Source organism: Balaenoptera ricei, chromosome 16 (assembly GCF_028023285.1).
Source record: "Balaenoptera ricei isolate mBalRic1 chromosome 16, mBalRic1.hap2, whole genome shotgun sequence".
NCBI classification, from domain to species: domain Eukaryota; kingdom Metazoa; phylum Chordata; class Mammalia; order Artiodactyla; family Balaenopteridae; genus Balaenoptera; species Balaenoptera ricei.
The window spans coordinates 16817388-16840584 of NC_082654.1; the positions used below are offsets into that span (position 1 = coordinate 16817388).

Sequence of the window (23197 nt, forward strand, 5' to 3'; positions counted from 1 at the left end):
TTATTTATTTTTGGCTGTGTTGGGTCCTCGTTTCTGTGCGAGGGCTTTCTCCAGTTGTGGCAAGCGGGGGCCACTCTTCATCGCAGCGCGCGGGACTCTCACTGTCGCGGCCTCTCCCGTTGCGGAGCACAGGCTCCAGACGCGCAGGCTCAGTAGTTGTGGCTCACGGGCCCAGTTGCTCCGCGGCATGTGGGATCTTCCCGGCCCGGGGCACGAACCCGTGTCCCCTGCACTGGCAGGCGGACTCCCAACCACTGCACCATCAGGGAAGCCCCACAGCACATTTTAGATGAGAAACTTACCCAATCTCAGTCTGTGGTGTTTGGGACAAAGTCTGAGATAATAAGGTCTTAACATTTTCACTGTGTTCCATAATCATCATCCCACTTGGGCCTCTCAACATCCCTGACGAAACAGCCAGAGATGGGATGGTTATTCCCATTGTTAAGATGCAGATGGAGAAATTCAGAGAGGTGTGCTGACTGCCTGCTGTCACACAGCAGTGAGGGGCAGAGCCCAGCACAGAGTCTGGGGCCCATCCTCGCTCGTCGGCAGTGGGCCCCAGCACGTTACTCTCCAGATCCTTTCTGCTGACCCTTTTTAATGGCTAGATTCCTCTTCAGTGTCCTCTCCAGTACAGACGTATCCAGTTTAGAAGGTTTAATACCTTGGTCTTGTAAGTGGCACGTACAGGCTATTGTGTGGAATTTCTCTGAATTTGGGATCCGAGCGATGGTGAGTTTTACTTTCTAAAACACAAGAAAGAAGAACATTAAATGACTAAAGACTATCCTTAGGGCCGTTGGTTCTCAGTGTCAGTCTGTCCTCATTCACACCCTTTGAAGCTGGTTTTGAGGAAAATCTGGGCCGGAAGAAACCAGGATGGATGACTTATATTGATATATTCAGGTGGAAGAAGGATTTTCATTCTCTGGCCTCCACTGGGCAGATTCCAGAGTACATCAGTCCTGTCCAGATGGGCCCATTTGTACCAAGAAATAAAAAGCCTCTTGAAACAAGAGAATCCAAATAAGACCACCAGACAGGACCAGCCCCTGACAAAATTGGGAGGAAATTGAAGTTCTATGTGTTTCTCCTGCAATCTAGCATCTCCTCCCCCTCCTTTTAAAATCTCACATTCTCTCCCCTCCCTGTCCCTACCCACGCTCACCCCAAATTCCCATTTCTGTCAACTTCATTCTCAAGGATGGAAAGTACATCTGCTTGGTTCAGCTGCTGTAAAACATTAGGGGTCTTTGACTGCCCCTCCTTTGGTCCCATATCTTCCCATCTTCCAATATCCTTTTTCCTTCCAGGGACCAGCTATTTGAATTTTAAAAAGGACTGGATATTTGTTTTTAACATAAAGAAATAGATCAGGAATGGTAGGGGTGGGCAAGTTGGGGAGTTTTTTGATCTTCAATAATCACATTGGTGAACACATGTATTTCTCAATAGCATCCGGGAGAAAGGGGGCAGGCAGAATGAGCCCAAAAGAAATGCTGTCAGTCCCTCTTATGCAAGGGACTCCACAATCTAGAAGGCAGTCTTGATAAACTGCAGTCAGCAACACCCAGGTGGAGTTCCTCCTGGATCTGCTCCCAGGCAAAAACCCTTTTCTTGGCTTCGGAGCTGATGCCTATGTCTCTGGATAAGCGTATTGTTTGGTAACTTTCAGAAGATTATATTGAACACTTGGCCGCAGCATGGGTCTTTGGCAGAGGAAATATATTACAGTTACTAGAGTGTTGGGCTGGACTCCTAAAAGCTCCCCTTTGCCACCACACAAACTCCTACCCTAGTCTTCAAAACCCAAGTCAAGCATCCCCTTCTCTGAGACACCTTTCTGGCCTCCCTCAAATAGATTAACTTCATTCTTCCTCTGTGATCCCATGGTCCTCTGTTCATATCTCAAGGCACATACTGCACCTGTAACTAGCACATAATATACCTGTTTTATCCACTAATCTGTAAGCTCCTTGAGCTCTGGCCGAGGCCATTTTTGTGGCTCTAGGACCTAGCAGAGAATCCAGCATACAATAGATGTTCAATAAATGGTGAGTGAGTGAAGGAATGAAGGAATGAATGAGTCCTTTTGCTCTAACGCTATTTATGTATCTTAGACAACTCCCTCATTCTTACTAAATTTTCCCATTTAGATAGCAGGGGTAGTACAATTTGTCTAACCAACAAAGTTATTGTGTGATGCAGAAGAGATAAGACATATTTAATCATAAACTCTCAGAGCTGGAAGAAATTTGAGAGATCTTCCAGTACTGTGGTTTTTAGAAATTCTAAGCCAAGTTACTGTTTCCTCAAGGTGAGGTAACAGGAAATTCCACCATGAAAAAATAATGATAAACATACACTGCTCTCACTGGCCGAGGCCCAGAATACCATCCTCTTCCTCCCCTCTCCTCCTGCCCTGGTCTTAGGGGTCCAAGAAGTACAGTTTGAAAACCAACCCTCTCTCACTTTAGAGAGAAGAAACTGAAACTGACTTGTCAGAGAAGGAAGTGACTTTCCCAAGGTCAAATGGCTTGTCAGAAATAAAAATAGACCAGGAAAGGAGTTAACAATATGGAGACTGTACTAATAGGCAGAAACATGGAGAGCCTTTTAACGACATGCGTACTCGGTACATAGTCACGTGTTCAGTATAATTCTTACAAGAACTCTGTGAGGAAGGTATGTCAATTTCTAAGATGAGGAAATGGAGGCTTAAAAAGCTAAACCTGTTCAGCATTCCCCAGCCGATAGTAGAAGAAGTCATAGTAACCATACTGAGTACCTAATCTGTGCCCATCACTGTCGTAAGCATGTTACATATTATCTCATTTAATTCTCCAATAACTAGTATTACCATTATCCCTAATTTTACAGAAGAGAAAATTGAGGCACCGTTTGGTTAAAGGAGGTTGGATGTAAACACTGAGCCTGCCTGATTCCACTACAAGCTCTTTTTTGCCATGTCATGCTGCGTCTGAGGTCTTGAACCCAGCTGTTCAGCCTCCTAGCAAAGTGCTCCCTCCAAATACTACTCGATACAAAAGAATTTTAAAAGGGTCCTAAAATAACATTCTTGTTATTTAGAAGTATTTTATGAAGTGTTATTTACACTTCTTAGTCTCTTATTTACATATGGTGGCTGAGGATTGAAGAGTCTCATTTGTCTTTAGAGTACAGTACTGTTCAGACACCATCCCAGACCTTGATCTTGTTCATCTTGCCCTGACCAGGGCCAATCAGCAGGACTCACCTCCCTCTGGATGGACCGGCTGAGAAACAAGGAAAACTCCTCCAGGCTCTGGGGCTTCAGGTCATTCACGGCCAAAAGGTGATCTCCGTGAAAAAATAAGCATCCCAGGTGCGGGGGGCCTTTCCACTGAGCCACACTGCAATGGGAGTACAGCATCCAACACAAGAGTGAGAAGGTACTTGCTGGGAGTGCGGGGCACAGATGGAGATACAGAGGGGGCTTCTCACTCTATTGTACCACTACTATTACTAGTTTCTTTAGCTATATCGCACTACATCTGAAGTAGTCGAACTCCTTTTTCTGTTTGGAATAGTCTTTCCTCTATCATTACTCTTGGAGCCTGAGCCTTCCTCCAAACTCCAGCTCCAATGACACTGCCTCTACAAAGCCCTCCTACATTACCCTTCCTTTACCTTAATTAATCTCTCCTGCCTCTGGACTTCTACTGCATTGTGTGAGCTCCTTGCTTATTGTATATTCAGATCAAATGCATTTTATATTTACTTGTCTATGTAGCTGTCTTTTTCAACTGGCTTTGAGACCCCAGAAGTATGCAACCACCTTAAAAAAATGTTTTTTTATAACCCCATAAACAGAAGATGTTAAGTACTGGGTTGGCCAAAAAGTTCGTTCCGGTTTTTCCGTAAGACGGTACGGAAAAACCCAGTATTTAAAGTGAGCACACAGTGAATATGTCATGCAAAAATAGATGAATTATTAGATGAGCAAGCTCAGGTGTAGAGAAGTCCATAGTTTCCGTCAAATATGTTTTGAGCCTTAGATTGTGGGAAGTTTGGAAAAATGGCAGGTTGTGCTTCCTGCCCTCTTATAGAACTTATAATTGATGTGTGATATTTACATTAACAAGCTTTCTTCTATTCTAAAAATGTAATCTTCCATCAGAATGAATTACAACGTCTTTAAAAGAATGGAGAATCAAATAAACAGTAATCATTCTAAGAAAATTCTCTGCCACACAATCTTCTGTGTCTGAGTCCCTGACCAGCAGGTTTTTACCTGGTGTCTAGAAGTCTTCGACCCTGTTATGCCATTTTCTTTTAGACCTTAGATTCTTGTTGACCTCACTGACTTCATTCATCAAATACCCACTGCTCATTGTTTGGCAATGATTTCCTTGGACCATACACATTCCTGCCCACTTTTCCTCACTTTCAAAAAATCAGAAATTTAGTGCCTCCTGGACTTTTGGGTCCTCCTATACCCACCTATCTCCCAGCTGTCCCTCCTATACAACAGTATCCTTATTTCTGCGTCAATCAAAGACCTTTTGTGACAACAGCAGCACGAGAGTCCGAGTTCTCCAGGCAGTTTTGCCACATACAGTGCTTCAAGATATAATTACTGTCTTCATATCATCCAACCCCATTTATAATCAGTAACCCTCAAATCTCCTACCTACCATATCTGTCCTGCAGCTTCTTTGAGAGCAAGGTAGTTTATGATGTCAGGAGGAGAAAGGAACACGTTCAGTTTCTCCACTTGGATTTCATCGGGGATGTTACTGCAAGACATTTGTAAAAGTCAGGCAACTCTCTCTGGCTCTGAACTGTACCTTCTGAGTGGACTTTGGCTTCCAACATCTGAGACTGTATTATGCCATTAAAGATTGTCCAAAACATTTGGAGAAGAGTAAGAATTTAAGTTACTCGTTAATGCCCTCCTCCACCCCCTTGGGATGTGGTAGCGATGGTAGACAATGGAAAAGGAGTAAAAAATGGACGAAGTTCGTTATATATCATGTCAGTTTGCACACTTCTCCACAGAAGGAGACACTGAAAAGAGTTAAAGTTGAGAATGATCTCATCAAATGTTCTTGGCATCATTTAAAACCTGAAAGTTCTCCAGCCTAGTCTACAACCAAACCTCATGTGACTTGCATGCCTGTAATTTTAATAGTAAAATCTGGGTGATATACAACCCAGGTCAGGGTGATCCAAGGTTCCAGAACCTGAAAGAACAGAATTTTTTAAAGTATTTGCAAATGCCACTCACAGCCCAGGGGACTGCTTGCTGTGTTTCCAGCTCTGGTACTCACTGTCCTTGGTTACCACATCAGTGAGAAGGGCAAGCTGGACAGATTCTTGGCTGAGTTGGAGATTAAAATGTGAATTCTGAGGACAAATGGAAGCCTGCCTTGCTCTACGGGCCCATAAAGTTTTAGAAATGAGAACTTTACTTGATCAGTATAGACAATTGCACAACACTTAGTGAGGCCGACCCCTTTTTGTCATTCGTGATCTGTGCTTCCGTATTGGCAGGTGAAAGACAAGAGCCTGTTCCTGAGCCTTGGTCTTGTGGGTGAAGCTCCCCATTCAGCATATCTGCCAGGGTCTGGGATTCTTCTTTGCCATCAGCAGACTTATGGGACGTCTCTTTGGAAACACTAGAGTACAAGAAGTTAACACAAACACTTTTTCAGCATTATCTATTTACAGCTTTCCGTGGTGTGTGAATCAGATTTAAGTAGCTAACAGCCATGTGAAAACTAACAAGGTTTTGAAGTATGTCCAACCATCAGAATCCCAGCTACAGTTAGAACCAAATCCAATAAACTTTCCTTCTAAAAATGGACATGGAACCAAAATAGCCCTTTACATTGGGAGGGTTTGGAGAGACAAAGTGATTGTGCGAGAGACGTAAATGCAAAATAGAAAAGAACTGCCCCAGGAGACAGAAAATGTCCCGCGGATGTCACTAATGGTTTTCTATGGGTAGAGAAACCATTCTCACGTTTACTTGTTTTGAGATGACTGAATAATGTGTTGAACTTGGTCTATGGTAATGCTTTTGTATTATTATATCAACTATTTAAATGATCTGGCAGCAATTGTTCTAGAACAGTACATTAGCGAAGATCAAATTTTAAAGTATGGCAGTTTTACTTACCAGGATTTCATTGACATGTAATGACGCTCAACTGCCTTGGTGACCTGGTCTGGACTACCAGGTCCAATGGGTTCAATGGGTTTGCCAGAGTCACTGGCAGCAAGAATATTATCCAACTACAGACAAGAGGCAGAGACGTAAGGATGTGAGTCTACCAATAAGCCAGGTACCTTGTCACCCACTACCTGATGGCTCTGGTCCCTGAAACAGAATGTCTACCATTGGATGAACAGTGGTGCTCATTCTGGGGGAATGAACCAGTAAAGCTTCTGGCAGACTCCAAATCTGCTTTCTTCTCTAGGATTCCCCACGCTCCTGATACAAGTGTTCTATTGGACTAAATTGCTGTTCATTTTTCTGTTTCATCACTAGGCACTTAATGACATGAACTCTTTTGCCCAACCGATACTATTATAGAATCGCGACACCTGACTGGGTCAAAGGCTCCGACATAGTGCAGAGCTGGCCTCGGGCTGCTCTGCTCACAGGCAGTCAAGTTACTTCAAGGGGCTGTAAGGATTCGAGAAAATACTGTCCTCTGGGGATTCTCCACTAGCCTGTTGGAACTAAGTCATTTGGGGCAATGGTTTCTCAAAAACCCTAAGGGCTTTCGATTGCCTACCTAACAAACTAACCATTAACCATCACTGGAACACTTCTTTCCAGTCAAGCCAGCCTTCCCACTATGCCCCTCCAAACGATGTTCTTCTAGTGCCCATTTCATGCTGTTTTCTTCTCCTGGAGTGCCCCTTTTTTCTTTTGTCTAATGAAGCTGTATTCAGGCCTGGCTTGAGGTCCCATAGCCCCCTCCAATCACCTCAGCCACTGCCAACCTCTCCTTTCTCTGAATTTCTATGACACAGTGTTGTACTTAATTTTTGTAATGGTCTTCCAGCTTAGTTTTATCTGTCTTACTAGACTTTGCATCTCGTAAAGTACCTAGCAAACGCCGGGCATATAGCTAGTGCTCAGTACCACCTGACTGGTTGGTTGGACTGTCATGAAAGACTAGTTGCTGTCACCATGTCCCAGAGAGCACTGGTATGAAAAGCAGGGTCCTGTGGTCAAAGCTTGCGGAATGCTGTGTGTTGTATCCTGCTTGGCTATTTATAATGCACCACTGCATACTAAAGGCTCTGAGAATTCTTCAGTGAAGAAGCTTGTGTAACTTACTTTGATTTGGTGTTTCCAGAACTCATTTGACCTCAGAATGCTTCTTATGTATGAACACATGTCACCATCTTGTAGAAAAACCCAGTTTGGGAAATGCTGCCCCCCTCCCCCCAACTTTGTCTTCCTACTTCCCATTTCCATTCTCTTCTCTCTACTGTCCACCTTGAATATAGCTGCTGGGTTAATAGTACTAGAAGATAATTCGGTTTTGCCCCTTCCTAACTGAGAAGCCACCACTGCCCCTTGTCCTGCCTGCAGCATGAAGTCAACTTGGCATTCAAGACCCATTATGGTCTGGCTCTTTTTTCTGGTTGCTGTGGGGTTTTTTCCCCGAATATGCCACTCACGCTGGGTTAGAGCTCAACTGAACTATTCATCATATATGTGTCAAATGCCATTTTGTGTCTTGAAGCCCTCCCTGACTCCAGTGGAGACCGAAAATCTGTCTTGTTTTCTATTGCTTCCAGAGCTCTTTTATTTTTTTAAAAAAGTATTATTTTATTGAAGTGTAGTTGATTTACAATGTTGTGTTAATTTCTACTGTACAGCAAAGTGATTCAGCTATATATATATATATATATATGTATATATATTGGGTTGGCCAAAAATTTAATTTGGGTTTTCCGTAAGCTGTTATGGAAAAACCCAAATGAACTTTTTGGCCAACCCAATATATATGTATATGTGTGTGTGTGTGTGTGTGTGTGTATACACACACACATTCTTTTTCATATTCTTTTCCATTTTGGTATATCACAGGATATTGAATATGGTTCCCTGTGCTGTACAGTAGGACCTTGTTGTTTGCTTCCAGAGCTCTTTGACCATGCCGCTGGTGGAGCATCGTCAGGTGGTAACTGGGAGGACTGTGAGCGCTGAGGGCAGGCGTGATATCAGGTCCCTTCTGGCAGCCACCATGCCTGGCACAGTACAGGATTCGCACACAGAAGGCACTCAGTAGGGAATTCCAAATGATCAATAGACTGGTTGGTATATGCCACACAATTTATCACCCAAGGGTGTTGTTGTTTCTGCTCATATTATTATTATCTCTTCCCAGAATGCAGAAAGACTCCCCAGGTCAATCCCTCAAGTTCAAATTTTGCCTATCATGTAAGGTCAAATGTCATTCCATGGAACTTTCCCTGGCCTCTGTCTGGAAGTCAGCTTCCCCGCCTACCACCCCTCATGCCCTCCGAGCATTTGACGAGCATCTCTCTTCAGTATGGAGCCCTTTCTGTCTCGTATCATGGTTGGTTCCTATTAAAGTGTCAACACTGTGAGCACATCACCTGTGTCTGATTCTGAAACCAGCCTAGTGCCTCAGAAACAGTGCCTGGCAGGGGCTCAGTAAATATTTGCAGAAGGAATAAATGATTAGTAAACAGAAGGGGTTACCTCTAAAAGAATACTTCGAGGACTAATATAATGACTCTCTTCTTCTGTATCTTGAGCGGCCTCTGACCAGAAGTCGTGTGGTAGATGAGCTTCTCTTAGTCCCGAAGAACTCTTTTCCATTGAAAAAGAACTTTTTACCATTAAATGCTGAATAAAGAGACGAAGACAGAATTAATGCTTTTTCTTTGTCTTTGCAAGAGACAGAATTAAACCACATGTCTTCTGGAAAAGGCATGATAGATTAATTGGGTTGAGAACATCCGAGGATCTTCCAAGGTTACATCCAGAAGCCCTCACAACTTGAACTTGCTTCTTGAGTCTGGGTCACCACTGATATAAAAATATAAGCCAGCCCATCTTTCAGGCTTTTCTCTATTATTGGGTCCCGTATCTCAGAACAAGTAATTCTCTCCGGTGGGTGGTGTGCTAAGTCACTAAGCTCCGCCACTGAATCCTCCACACTCATCTTTTTCTAGTTTTCACTCAGTGCCATCTGAGAAGCTAATTAGCCCAGGGTCAAGGCACTGCATCTTTTCCCTTTCTGCTGTGTTCCTCTTTTGTGTTCTGCTTATATAATTCTACTGTTTCCATAGCAATGCAATTTTGTAGCACCGATCATGTGATAGTATGAATTGTAGGCTTCAAGGTGATCTAGGTTCAACCAATTACTGCTTCCCTCTCTAATAGATACAGGACTGTACAAAGTAGCTGCTTTGCCTGGCAGGAAAATTGTTATAAGTACAATTCAATTCTTCCAAGTACAATGCCTTAGAGCAAGGGGGGAGGGTTGAAAAAACCCTGAATGTTCTCTAGGAAGTCCTTGAAAGAAAGTGATTTAAAAAAAAAAAAAAAAGATGTATTTAAGTTGTGTCCGTTTTTCTAGCTCCAAGTTCACGAAGCCAGGTCATGCTGAGTCGGGGATGAGGAAGGGTTCCCATTTTATTTTAGAAACAGCAACAACAACTCCCAACAGGGTAGGTGGTACTCTTAACTGAAGGTGATTGGAAAATCACTGGATTGGAATACATAGTATGAAAAGGCAAAATGACCAATAATAGTATCTTTAGGGAGAAGGGGTACAGGAGTGAAAAGCAAGAGGCATTTACTGAAAAGAGTTATCTTTCTCAACCCCATTTCCTACCGCCTTTCCTACAAATACCAAATGAAGTGTTTGGCCTGGTGCATTTGATATGCTACATAAAGCTTTTAAAATAGTTGGAGAGCTTCCAGCTAGATAAAACAGGAGGCTATGCCCTATTAAGATGTGCCCGGTACCCAGGAAAAAGGCAAAGTCAGTGGTTACATCTCTAAGGGATAAAATAGCATCCATGGCAGAAGAAAAAAACACTCAGCCTGTTCGTTAATAATACCCAAAATTGGGAAGATTGCAAATCCAGGAGAGCTGAAAGCACAATTACAAATCATTTTCAAGGGGCAAATGTATTATATTTGTTTTCCTCAAATGGACTTCATTAGAAATGAAGTCACACACACACACACGGAGAAGCAAGACTGATTTGGGTAAATATAGGAAATAATAAGAACTCTGATTTTGCCTCAGGAGTACAGATGGTCAAGTGGTGTTTGGGGAATTTTTTTTACAGAAGTAATCTTTGCCCTGTTGGTGAAAGGAAGGAAAAGGCTACCATCCAGGCTTTTGTTTAGCTGGGGGGGATCTCCACCCGACATACCTGCTGTACCTGGATGCATATCAAAGAGCACCCAAAGTGAATGAATACATTTAGATGTAGGCCGGGCAAGCAGTAAGGCTCATCATGGCAGGGGAAACAGACTAAATATAGGATAGACAGTAGGACTAAGAATCATTCTTTGGTGGATTAGGCTTTGAGGAAGATGTCAAATACTTTGACTTTTGAAGCATCAGCTGGCTCCCAGGCAGGGCGTCCTAAGAGAGGTAAGTCTGATTACCATGTCTGGAAGACTTTTTCTTGTTGTGGTCGTGCTGACAGCCTCCGGTGTGCAGGAAGGACCAAGGAGAGGGATGGGGTCTGAAGAGGGCCTTCTATCACCCAATGAGAGTTTCTCCTGCTTATCAAAAAGGAATACTGGAATCAGGGCATGACTGATCTCTTGTCTAGAATGAAGCAACAGCCTGGTCATGGGGCTCTCTGCTTCCAAACTTTGACCACTAACATTTATACTGCTGGCCAGCATTCTCCCATTTAGACAAGAGCTGATCTTGTGTCTCTCCTGTTCCAAAACCCTTGAGGACTCCCAGCCTGGCCTTCAGAGATGCTCTAAGTTTCCCTCAACCTGTCTTTTCAACACCGTGTCCCTCTGTACCCCACCCCTTCACTCTAATCATTTGAGTACTTGTAGACACACTTTGCTTTCCCTTCTCCTTGGCCTCTGCTTTTGTTGTAAGCATAGAACAACCTAGAAACCATGTCAAAATGATACCTAGAGGCCAAAGTTTCATTTATAAAGGTCTGTCCTAAGAAAGGACTTAGGTAAATTAGCAAAGGTTCTTATGAAGTAAATAAACAACTTAAAATTTCTGGCACTTACATCAAAGAAAACTCGTATTGAAAATACAAGATAGGTTAAAAAGCATTTTTTTAGAAACCACCCTGGACTTAGTCATTCAAAGGGTAGCTGTTATGTACCTTGAATAACAATGATGGAAAATACTGTAGTTTCAGCTACTATTAAAAAATGCCACAGTTAACTTTCACTCCTCCTACTCCAATAATGAAAATTTGAAGTGTCTGTATTTTAGCTCTCTTGCAAAACACAGAAGAATTTTTTTCTATTGTTAGTCATAAAAATAACAAGGATGTACATTTTCTCAATTATTTATTCCTTGTATTAATGCCAGTTGCTAAGGAGGAAAAAAAAAAATAGCTCACATTTTGTTTCCTTGTGAAAGAGGGCTTTGTTCAGATGCCCCGTTATTTTATTAGTGAAATAGAGTCACCTCTGTATTCTGGTGTGCTGCTTTTATATTCCGGCAGAGTGATGACAAGAAGGACACCCAGTCTTTAATCTTCTCCCTGTTGATAGGAATAAACTTTCACCCGTCATGTGGCAACAATGGCGCCTGCGCTCACTTTGAACCGGCGAAGGATTCTTTTATTAAGATTGGAACAGGCAATGAGGTAGGTACCAGGGAAATAAGGATCTTTTTCTTGAGTAGCTTAAATGCCCCCCCTTGGATCCTTACCACCTCCACGCTAACACACCAGAATTAACCCTCATGCCACCTCTGTGAGCAAAGCTCAGAGAAATGGGAAGAAAAGTGGAAAGTAACAGTATAATCACAGGGTTTGGAGATTTTGACTTTGAAACGGATTTCTTTTGTGTCCTTAAGTGGCCCCTTAACCTGTCAGCGCCATTTGGTGTAGCTATTTAGGTGTGCCCCCCTTTAGGGAATGCATGTATTTAAGAAGGATGTATTTGAACAAATGTATATAAATCACGTCTTCTTTTCTATTGACTCCTGCGACAATTGAAAAGAAAGGTTTTCGCCTGAATATCTCTTCATATTGATAGTTTGGCTTGAGCATTTGCCACCTCCTCTGTACAGCTGCCTTCTCCAACTTTAGCCTCTCTGTGAAGCAGATAATCATCCGCAAAGAATCCATTTGCCATCTTCGCTAGCACCAAAAGCCCCTCAAAAACTGAAGACTCCTTCAGGGACGAGCATAGCCACTCCCTAATATATGTACCTTGGGTAGATGTTACTGTATTGGTTTCTTGTACATAAAATGTATCTGCGGTGATGGTGACTGTTATGGGTTGAATTGTGTGCCCCGCCCCCCGCAATTCACATGTTGAAATCCCAATCCTCAGTACCTCAGAATGTGACCTTATTTGGAAGTCAGGTCAGGTTGTTGCAGACGTAATTAGTTAAGATGAGGTCAGACTGGAGTAGGGTGTCCCAATCCAATATGACTAGTGTCTTTATAAAAAGGAGAAATTTGGACGTAGAGACGTGCACATAGGGAGATTGCCATGTAAAGACTGGAGGTTTGCTGCCACAAGCCAAGGAACTACCAGAAGTTAGGAGAGAGGCCTGGAACAGATCTTCTCTAGAACCTTCAGAGGAACCATGGCCTGTGACGCCTTGATTTCAGACTCCTAGTCTCCAGGACAGTGAGACAACAAATTTCTGTTGTTCTAAGCCACCCAGTTTGTGGTACGTTGCTATGGCAGCACTAGGAAATGAATAGTGTGATTTGCCAAGGTATTTTAACACATAATAAAGACTGCCAAGATGGTGTTTAAGGTTGTGGCCATGGGTTTCTATTCAAGGCATGTTTATTGTTTACTGGTTTAAAATGTTTTTGTTTATTTGTTTGTTTTTTATTTTGCATACAGGAGACACCCTGTGTTATCTTACTACTTACCTGTCATAGCCAATGAGGAAGTATTCCCTGTTAGTGGTCCTGATGGACATCACTTCTTCAGGATGGCATCTAAACATCTTCTGTACAGATTGCATTTTTTCATGGTTACTGATGCCGACTTCTACACTGGAGTTTCTGTTAGAAATAGATATAAAGTATTAAACAGATGCAAATACAAAATTAGGAAGAAATTGACTAATGTTTTTTATTAAGTTTCAAATTGAATAAAACTTTAGATCTGTTTGATCAATACTTTGAAAATTGTCCAATAGTTTTAGAAAATAAGTTGAGATCTGGTTTATCACTGATTGAAAATACTTTGTTCAGCCTAAAACTTAATTCAGAATTCCTATTTCAGTTGGACTCTTAGTTCCACAAATTAACGTTTTCTAATTCTTTTTTCTATTTTGCAGGCAACACGTTAGTATTTGTTGTTATAAACATTTTCTTGATTGGATACGCACCGATCAATTTCAACAGAACCTCGGTGATGATGGTCTTTGTAATAGGAAAGACTAAAGCCCTTTTCCCCACTCTTTGACAGGATGAAAAGCCGCTTTTTCCAAGAGGCCTGAAAAATGAAAACATTTTGCATCTCAGTTAAATCTCAAAGGAAGAGAAAGGATTTTAAAAATGCTCATGAGGCTGGTGGGAGGCCTGTTAAATCTTTGTGAATACTTACTGCAGAGAAGAAAAGCTGAGGAGGTGGTGATTTAATAAAGTAATCTTGTTTGCAGACTTCATTTTCATAATATAATGTAAGTTGTTTGCCTAATAAAAGAAAGTGAACAGGACTCAGTCTGTTGCCTATAAATTTCTGAGAAGAACTGCTTCAGTTGGAGAACACTGTTTACCGCTGGAAAGGTCTTTGCATTATTCAGTTATGGAAAAAACCATCTATAATAGGCCAGGAGAACAAAAAACCCAGGACCAAGTGTGTGATTCTTATTCATCCAGTGTCGGGACCTTTGTTCAGATGACATTTAGAAGCTCTTTAATTCAGCTCACACCTGTCTGGCTCTCCGTCTCTGGAGGATGCCGTTGGCTCTCTAGATGTGAGCAAAGATCTGTCTCCCTGTTGAAGCACCAGCCGCAGAAGCAAGATAATTCTGCCTTGACCTTTGACTTACCAAACAAAAGCGAAACCACCTGCTATTGAAAATAAGGTGGCAAAGTGGTTAAATAGAAGGTTTCCAAAATGTTAATTGCTTCTCTGTAAGGATTGACATGTATAGGCAGTTTTGATTTTTTCTATATTTTTGAAAATGTCTGCAAGAAATATGTACTACTTTCCTTATCTAGAAAAAATTAATGTTGCTAAAATAAAATTTATTTTAAAAAGAAGACCTTGGTTTTGCTTTTACATCCAGGCTATAGTTCTAGGTCATCCATGGTTTGGTAAAAGACAGCCTTTACTAAAGTATTAGCACTTCTTCATTAAGTGAAAACAGAATCAAGATTGGGTACTACAGCTGATGGAGACATTATGCTCGTATCCAGTAATTCTCAGACAGCCGTCCTCACCTTCCCTCCCTCTCCTCCTTCTGCAGCAGCTCTGCCTGCTCCCCCCCATTCTCCCCACCAAGGAAGAAAAAAGGAAAGAGAAGAACAGAAGGAAACAAAAGCAAAAAGTTTTAGCTCCTTTATTTAATGGTTGTGTGGCTTTGGACAAATTCACAGATTTATTTACTGAACAAATATTTACAGAACACCTTGAATCACTCAATTTCTCTCAGTTTCCTCATTTGTAAAACGGAGGTGAAAAATAAAGGAAAGCAGAGAGTATCGTAGCCACTGCAGTCCCTGACCGACGGTGCACCCTGAGAGGAAGTCAGGATGAAAAACAGGATGCGGCACTCTGTGATCTAGAAAAACAGTCCCCATAGATAGTCAGAGGTATTTCAGGAAGAATTTTAATGAATCCAAATCCTTGCATCTTCCCGTACATAGATGAGCATTAAAATCATTCACTTGAGGTATCTGCTCTTTGTGACTAACAGCAACCTTTTTACTGAGATGCATTTTTTTTTTTTTTTTTTTTAGAAATTCACATTCTTTTATTTATTTATTTATGACTGTGTTGAGTCTTTCGTTTCTGTGCGAGGGCTTTCTCTAGTTGCGGCAAGTGGGGACCACTCTTCATCGCGGTGCGCGGGCCTCTCACCATCGCGGCCTCTCTTGTTGCGGAGCACAGGCTCCAGACGTGCAAGCTCAGTAATTGTGGCTCACGGGCCCAGTTGCTCCGTGGCATGTGGGATCTTCCCAGACCAGGGCTCGAACCCGTGTCCCCTGCATTGGCAGGCAGATTCTCAACCACTGCGCCACCAGGGAAGCCCTGAGATGCATTCTTGACTAAATGTATTTTCTAGCCAAAAGTCATACATAAGCTGGTTTCTCCCTACCTCTTCAGAGCAGTTCCCTAGAGCTACTGAGAGGTTGTCTCCCCAGTAGGAGACAGAGTGGAGTAAGAGAACAGAGTGAATAAGAGAGGAAGAGTGGTATAAGATGAGGCTGCAGATGAATCCTGCAGCACCTGGTAGACACTAGACCATGGTAGAGTTTGCATTTATTTTAAAAGCAATGGGCAACACCATCCATGGATTAGCCTTGACCAAAAAACACTGAAACGATCTCATCAACCCTCTAGATCCAATTTGTAGGAAATACAGAAAACAGAGAAACATGCTAAACACCATACCAGGGATGTGATCAGCAAAATTCAGTCTCTAGGGGAACTTCTAGGACAAAATCTCAGTATTTTCACCCTTGGATAGACCATTTCCGGCCCTGAACATCTCCACCTGGATTTCCCATAAACTCCTTTCTCTCCTCCTTTTCTCTCAGGTGCCCTAGATCACTTGGTGGCACCAACATCTACCTAGCCTCCCCTCCTAGAACACTCAGAGTCCTCTTAAACTTTCACCCTTCCATCACCCTTCTGTCCAGTCAGTCATCAAGTCATGTCCATTTTACGTCCTGGATCCACCCCTATCTCTCTGTTCTATCACCACTGCCTTCCAGACCTTCATATATTTCAATACATTAAATTCACATGAATTCAAGGCCTGCATACATTTTTCACTACACTGCTTTGGTAACTGTCTAGATTGACTCTCTAATTCCATTTTTGACATCTTCAAAACCATCCTCGACACAGCCCTGAGAGTAAATGCCAAATCTGGCCAATTTTGTACTTCGGGCAAAGATGAAATAACAGGAACTGGATTTACTCTCCTGTCTGAAACACACAAAAAATACAAAATATATGAATTAGTTGTTTTCAGGACACTGGTCATAGGCAATAAAAGTCATGGATCCCTGAGAGACAGGAAACGAACTTGGTGAGCCCTACAATTTCCTTGGTGGAGTTTCCAGTCCACAGCACAGGAAAGGGGAACTGAGGTGGGCCCAGGTGGACCCCTGAGCGGAGGAAACAGAGCTGAGAGTTCAGGGAGATCAAGGCAGCTAGAGCTCATAGGACAGAGGGAAGAGCTACACAGAGGGAGAATCCCAGAGACAGTCACACGGTCCCCCTCAAGTATTCAAGAATATTGATCAGTATACGTGTGTGGGGAAACTACCCAAGGCCAGAGAACGAACCATCAGAAAAAATTAGAGGGAAGAGTGCCCAGTGCCCCACTGGGCCAGAAAAAGTGCCACTTCCGTCCAGCCAAACTGGCAAAAATGATCATTTATGGAGCACTGTGTAGAGTACTCAGGAAGGTCTTGCCTCAGTAGGGAGGAATAATTAGCTCTGGGCTGAGGACTGCTCCAGACCTAACAAATCATAAGAGCAAGTCTTAAAAGGATCAAATTGTTTCCAAGGAAGTTAACTACATCCCAGAAAAAAGCTCAAGATTTATAGAAATACAGAAATATCCAGCACCCAACAAGGTAAAATTTGCCAGGTCTGGCAACCAATCAAAAGTTACCTGGTATGCAAAGAGACAGGAAAGCATGACCCATAATGTGGATAATCATCAATCCTTCAAAACTGGCCTAGAACTGACACAGATGTTAGAATTAACAGAGAAGTTCATTAAAACAGTTATTATCAACTGTATTTTATACATTCAAGAAGTTAGAGATATAGAAGATATAAGAAAGATCCAAAGTGAACTTCTAGAGATGAAAACCACAATGTCTCAGAAAAACAACAACACTGGATGGGATTAATGGGACTAAAACAAATGGAGAGTGAAAAAAGCACCCCAAACACAAAAGAGCACTGGTGCATTGTGGGACAATTTCAAGTTTAAGGTAACTGGATTCCCTGAAGTGGGGGAGGGAGACAGAAAAAAATATTTGATGAAATAATGCTGAAAATATTTACAAATTTAAAGAAAACTATCTCAGAAATCTCAGCAGGTCAGGAACCCCAAATACAAAATATAGGAAGAAAACTATAACAAGGAACATCGTAGCCAAATTGCTCAAAATCAGTGATAAAGAAAAACCTTAAAAACTGTCAGAGGGAAAAAAGAGATAATGCATACAGAAGAAAAAATAAGGATGACATTAGATTTCTCATCAGAAACAACGCAAGCAAAACAAAAACACCATCAAAACCCAGTGGAACAACATACTTAAAGTACTGAAAGAAAAATAGTGTCATTTTAGAATTCTATAGGCAGCAAACATATCTTTCAAAAACGAAGGCAGTTTCAAGACATTTTCAGACATACAAAAGCTGAAAGAATTCAGCATCAGGAGGCCGCATTAGAAGAAATGTTAAAGGAAATCCTTCAGGTGGAAAAAATGATGCCAGATGGAAATCTGAATTCATACAAATGAATGAAGAATGCTGAAGTGGTAACTTCAAGGATAAATATGTGACATTTTTATCTTACTACTTAAGACATAAAAATTCAATTGACTATCTAAACCAAAAACTCTTGATATATGCAACAACATAGATGAATCTCAAAAGAATTATGTTGCGTGAAAGAAACCAGACAAGAGTTCATACAGTATGGTTCCATTTATATGAACTCTAGGAAATGCAAACGAACTTAGAGTGACAGAAAGCAGAACAACGGGGAGTGGGATTGGATGCTGGAGGGAAGGATTATAAACAGGCACAAGAAAACTTTTGGGAGTGATGCATGTGATTACTATCCCGCTGTGGTGATCGTTTCCCAGGCACATACACACAACCTTATCAAGTTGTTCATTTTAAATATGTGCAGTTGATTGTGTGTCAGTTATACCACAATAAAACTATTTTTTTTAAAATATGAGCAATCCAAAAAGCAAATCTGATGACATCACTTCCGTGCTTGAAATCCTTCAAGGGTTGCTGGTTATATGAGGTCAATATCCGGCACCATACAGCACCACTTTCCTGTTCTCCCCTCTTCCTCCTATTTTACAGCCACATTCTCCTTGAACACAACCTGCCTCGAACACACTTCATTGCTTTCGGTCATGCCATCCCTTTCTGCTGAGATGTGCTCTTTCCCAATCTCTTTTAAAACCCTATACATCCTTTAGGGTCCAGCTCAAATGCCTTCTCCATAAAACCTCTCTGGATCCCCACAATGACGCATGTGCTTTTTTTCCCTTCAGACTCTACAGAATTTTGCACTTACCTATCATAGCCTGATCACATGTGCCGATCTTAACTTCCCAATACAGCTACTGGAACGTGTTTATCTTAATATCCCAATGAAATTACAAACTCATTGAGAAAATGACTCTTCCTAATTAACCTGTGCATCCTCTGCAATACGAAGCACAGTGACTTACTAATAATAGGTGCTTTGAATAAATATTCAAAAATACTCATTTTGGAATTGAATCAGATAGTTTGATTTTTAAATTAGTTCATCCTAAACTTCTGACCAATCATCTACAGTGAGGCATGTGAGCATGAAGCAGGAACATCTGAATAATACCCCTTGACCTATCCTCATAATAAGCCCTGATAACAATTTTGGCAGTTTCTCCAATTGAGAATTTCATATAAAATTACGGAAATATTCTCCAGTCTTTTCTGGGCTATAGTTTGCTGTTAGTACCACCTCCAAGCAACAAATGGAACATTTGGTCCATGAAAATCAGAAAATGCCAAATTTCTAGATAAGTGAGCTCTTACAAAATAATCAGCTGAATCTAATAGCCTCCGCTACATTCTCCACACCAAGAATAATTGTCTCAGAATTGCCACCCATCATCCTTACTAAAACCATCTTCTGTATCCTGGTTAGTTTGACAGGAATTGATCATTATTTTCAATAGAGTTTTTTCCTTCTGAGAATATGCCCCTCGGGTACCTGAACTCTTCTGAGGTTTGGGTTCCATTATGGCTGTCTGTTCTCACCTGTCAAAAAAGAAGGGTTAAGCGTTAGTCCCCAAACAACGGTATGCTTCACTGCTTAGCCACTCAATCACCAAGCGTCAGGATGGTGCTCCCAAATGTTGGTGAGACGGCTTATCAGCTCCCCTCTCCCCATTCTGCCCTTGAGGCTGATAGTAGCCATGGTAATGAGGACCCGCCCAAGCAGCCTGTGTTCACCAAGTGCCAGTTCTGTGGAGGTGTGGCTAGGATGACCAAAGGAGCATCTTCCCTGGACTTTCTCTGCTCCTGCTTCATAAGTGGCTCTGACAAGAGAGCCCCTGGGGACAGCAACACCAAGGAACAGAGATAAGAACAGGGCAGAGGGCAGCATGCTATGGACCAACTGCAGCTGAGAAAGCATTTCTGGCCAAAAAGAAGCCCAAGATAAGCCCTCCTCCACGCCAGGAACTCATTTTCTCCAGAGGGAAACCTTAGAGCAAGGACCAGGGCATACCCCTATCCTTAAACTGCCTCCACTGCCCGTGTGCCCCGTTCCCAAGGCTGCCCAGCACTGGGGGCTGAGGCTGACATGGTCACACTGACTCTAGAGGTCAAGCCCTTTCCTGCACAGATCTGCTGGCAATCCCATGACCGACACGGGGCCCTGCGAGGAGAGGAATCCCACAGGGTAAGAGACCAGGGGGCAGGTGAGATCGTTGAAACAGGAATGTATTGGTGACCAAGTTTTACCCTGAATCAGACTCTCAAAATAGGAGGAAACACTGAACAGGGCAGTGCTAGGGCAGTCCCAGGGCAGTCCCAGGGCAGTCCCAGGAAATGGGAAGAGGCAAAGGGCTCTTTACCATCCAATTGGCATGATGTCATTCCTCCTCTCCTGAGGTCTCCCTTTCTCCAGCATAAACTCACTCATTCCTCCTAGGGTATAAATGACTCACAGCAATTTCTGAAATATATATGTATATTGTATATAGTATACAATATACATATACTATACTATAGTGCGTGTGTGTGTGTGTGTGTGTATATATATATATATATATATATATACATACGCATATAGTATACTATATGCATGTATACATATACTATTTGTGTACATATATATAGTAAACAGAGATGAAAGTCTTAAGGTTAAGACCTCAAGATCTCAAAGCATACTCCTGGTGATTTGTGAAAGGCACATGGGAACCCTCTGAAGACAAGTGGGGTTTTCCTGGACCTAGAACTCACACATTCCCTAACTAAAAAATGGTTTTCTCTGTTGAGGTATCTCTGTATAATAACGATAGTGATTATTTGAACAAATAACAAATAGATAACAAGTGAAGTAACAAACAGGTCCTTGGGGTATCTTAAGGCATATGTTGAATCTCTGGTGCCCTCAGCCCTCCCCTGGTGTAAGGAGCATGCTTAGCTCTGTGCAATGGGCTGTAATACTTGGTGAAGGCACCAGGCCATTGAGACCAAAGCCTTCTGTTCCCTGGAAGAGCATTTCTGTACAAGGAAAAGGAATAGAACCTACTTAAAAATTTGCCAACCATGGACATTAAAAAAAAACTTACCCCTGAGGTTTTGCTTCAGATCCCTGAGGTTCTTTCCAATTGTAGGGATTTCACTGCCTGAAGCAGAATTGGGGGCCAGTGGTTCTCAGCCCATCGCCTTTCCTCACATCCCTGCATGTGGGACTTGACCACCTTTCCCACGGGGCATTTAGCCTAGTGAGCGATGGAGTTCAAAGGTGAGATTGTAGGACTGTGCCGGAGAGACTAGCTGAGGGAACATTTTTTTTTTTTGGATTTTTGAATTTTATTTTATTTATTTTTTTATACAGCAGGTCCTTATTAGTCGTCAATTTTATACACATCAGTGGATACATGTCAATCCCAATCACCCAATTCATCACACCACCACCCCCACCGCTTTGAGGGGAACATATTTTAAAGCAGTGTTTTTACTGCAAGCTCTCTTTGTTTAAAAGCCCCAAATCATTCTTTTTCTTGACAGAATAATTCTTTGTTAAGCCTTTACAGTTTATAAAATGTGTTTGCTCACGTGACTGCTTTGGTGTCGCAGAACCGTCCCGGGAGACGGCTCGTTTTATGCACGGAAAACTGCGTTTGCTAGAGGACGAGCGAGGTGACTTGTGCAGATCCCCACACCGCTCCACGCTCCCACCCACATCCATGCTCCCTGCGCACCGTGGACGGCAAGGAGAGCTCTGGAAGACGTTTCTGGCCTTCCAATGTCTGTGAAAGGCCCCAAAGTCTCGTGTAGGGACCGCTCTTCCTGCTTTTTTTTTATGGTGGTATTTTTTTACCCACTGTAAAATGAGACGGCAGTTTTAGAGTATTAACTCTGAAATCCGGATTCATCTCCATCAGTTATGACATGTGATCTTGGGTACATTATAGCACCTGTGTTCACCTGTGTTCCTTCATCTATAAAATGGAAGTGATAACATCACCACCCTCATAGGATTGCTGTCAGCATCACTTGAAATAATCTGGCGAAGAGCATTTTATAGGTGCTCGACAAGTGTTACTTGTTGGGTCATGTCCAGTTCGGATAGTCTATGATTCTATGATTGTTTCATAATGTCTAGCATGTATTGAGTACTTAATACATTCCAAGCACTTCTAAACAAAATCTGTATAATAGATTTCAGATATATATATATGTATATAATGGTTTTCATATATATGTATACATATTCTGGATTTCACATAATATATGTTGCATATGATCTATATCGATTTCAAATTATTTTTATGAAATTCAGTATATGTATATGTATATATGAAATCTACTATATTCAAACATATGAAATCTATTATATAAATTTTGCTTATATAATGTAAGCAAAGTTTTAATATTATATATTACATATATGAAATCTAGTGAGATTCAACATAGCAATGAGATATAACAATACTATAACGTTTACATTATTCTTACAGTGATACAGTATCCACTTTACAGATGAGAAACTGTTACCAGAAAGATTAAGTAATTTGCCTTTGATCACATAACTAAAAAGAAGCAGAGCCAGCGTCCTAACTTGAGAGCTGGTGTCTGAACTACTTTGCTGTTCCTTTCACCTGAGAAAAAAGAATTAAATCTGTTCAGAGTTTGACTTTCATTTCTTGTCATTGCCCCCAAACAAAACAGCCTTTCAGATTTAACTCTCTGATCTTGTTCAGGAGACAGCATCCAGTCTCATTGCCTAACCTGTTCATTGTAATGAAATCTGATGAGTGTGATACCAAGAGGTCCTGTTTCCCTCTGTGCAGCCCAAGAAGGTTATGAAGAGAGAGCCCGTAACAGTGATTTTGTTCAGTTAAGCTTCCAGATCAGCACAGTCTTGAGAACCCCGACCAGTCACGTCAAGCAGTACTTACTGGAAGCCAGGTGATCACTGGTTCGGTTCTCAGCGAAGTGTCCTGTCCTTGTGTCTCCTGAACTCACCCCGGCTCACTCTGAGCTCTGAGGATTAAGTACCAGCTTTGCCTGAAATGTGAGTCAATGGGAAATTCCCAAACTTCTGTCTTCGGGAAGATTTTACTCTTGCTCCAAGCTGAAGGAAGCTGGTGACCCAAGGGAAGTCCTGGGCTTTCATTCTTCTTGCGGTTTGGCACAGAACTGCCCTTGGCATTCTCGGTGTCTAATAACAAAACAAAAGCAAACAAATAAAAAATTCCTGCCAGACTCTGGACCATGAACACAATGACTCTTATTGAAAACAGTGCCAGCCCAGTCTTGACCTCCTGCAATGACTGCCATTGAAACAAT

At 41.9% G+C, this 23197-nt stretch overlaps 1 protein-coding gene across 2 annotated transcripts; it reads right to left on the minus strand.

Moving 5' to 3' along the window:
* Positions 1-478: 478 nt before the first annotated feature.
* On the minus strand, positions 479-23042 carry PLEKHS1 (pleckstrin homology domain containing S1). 2 transcript variants are annotated; one of them, XM_059900111.1, is made up of 13 exons: positions 22807-23042; positions 19383-19429; positions 13790-13878; positions 13572-13678; positions 13108-13242; positions 11676-11751; positions 10667-10783; positions 8738-8884; positions 6167-6282; positions 5499-5663; positions 4680-4781; positions 3260-3395; positions 479-749 (listed from the first exon to the last, which is right to left on the minus strand). In XM_059900111.1, exons 2-13 carry the CDS (start codon positions 19408-19410, stop codon positions 570-572), a joined length of 1398 nt encoding a protein of 465 aa, XP_059756094.1. In that variant the 5' UTR covers positions 19411-19429; positions 22807-23042; the 3' UTR covers positions 479-569. The 2 variants fall into 2 exon arrangements, with proteins under 2 accessions (XP_059756094.1, XP_059756093.1); XM_059900110.1 differs by having other exon boundaries at positions 5457-5663.
* Between the last annotated feature and the right edge of the window lie 155 nt (positions 23043-23197).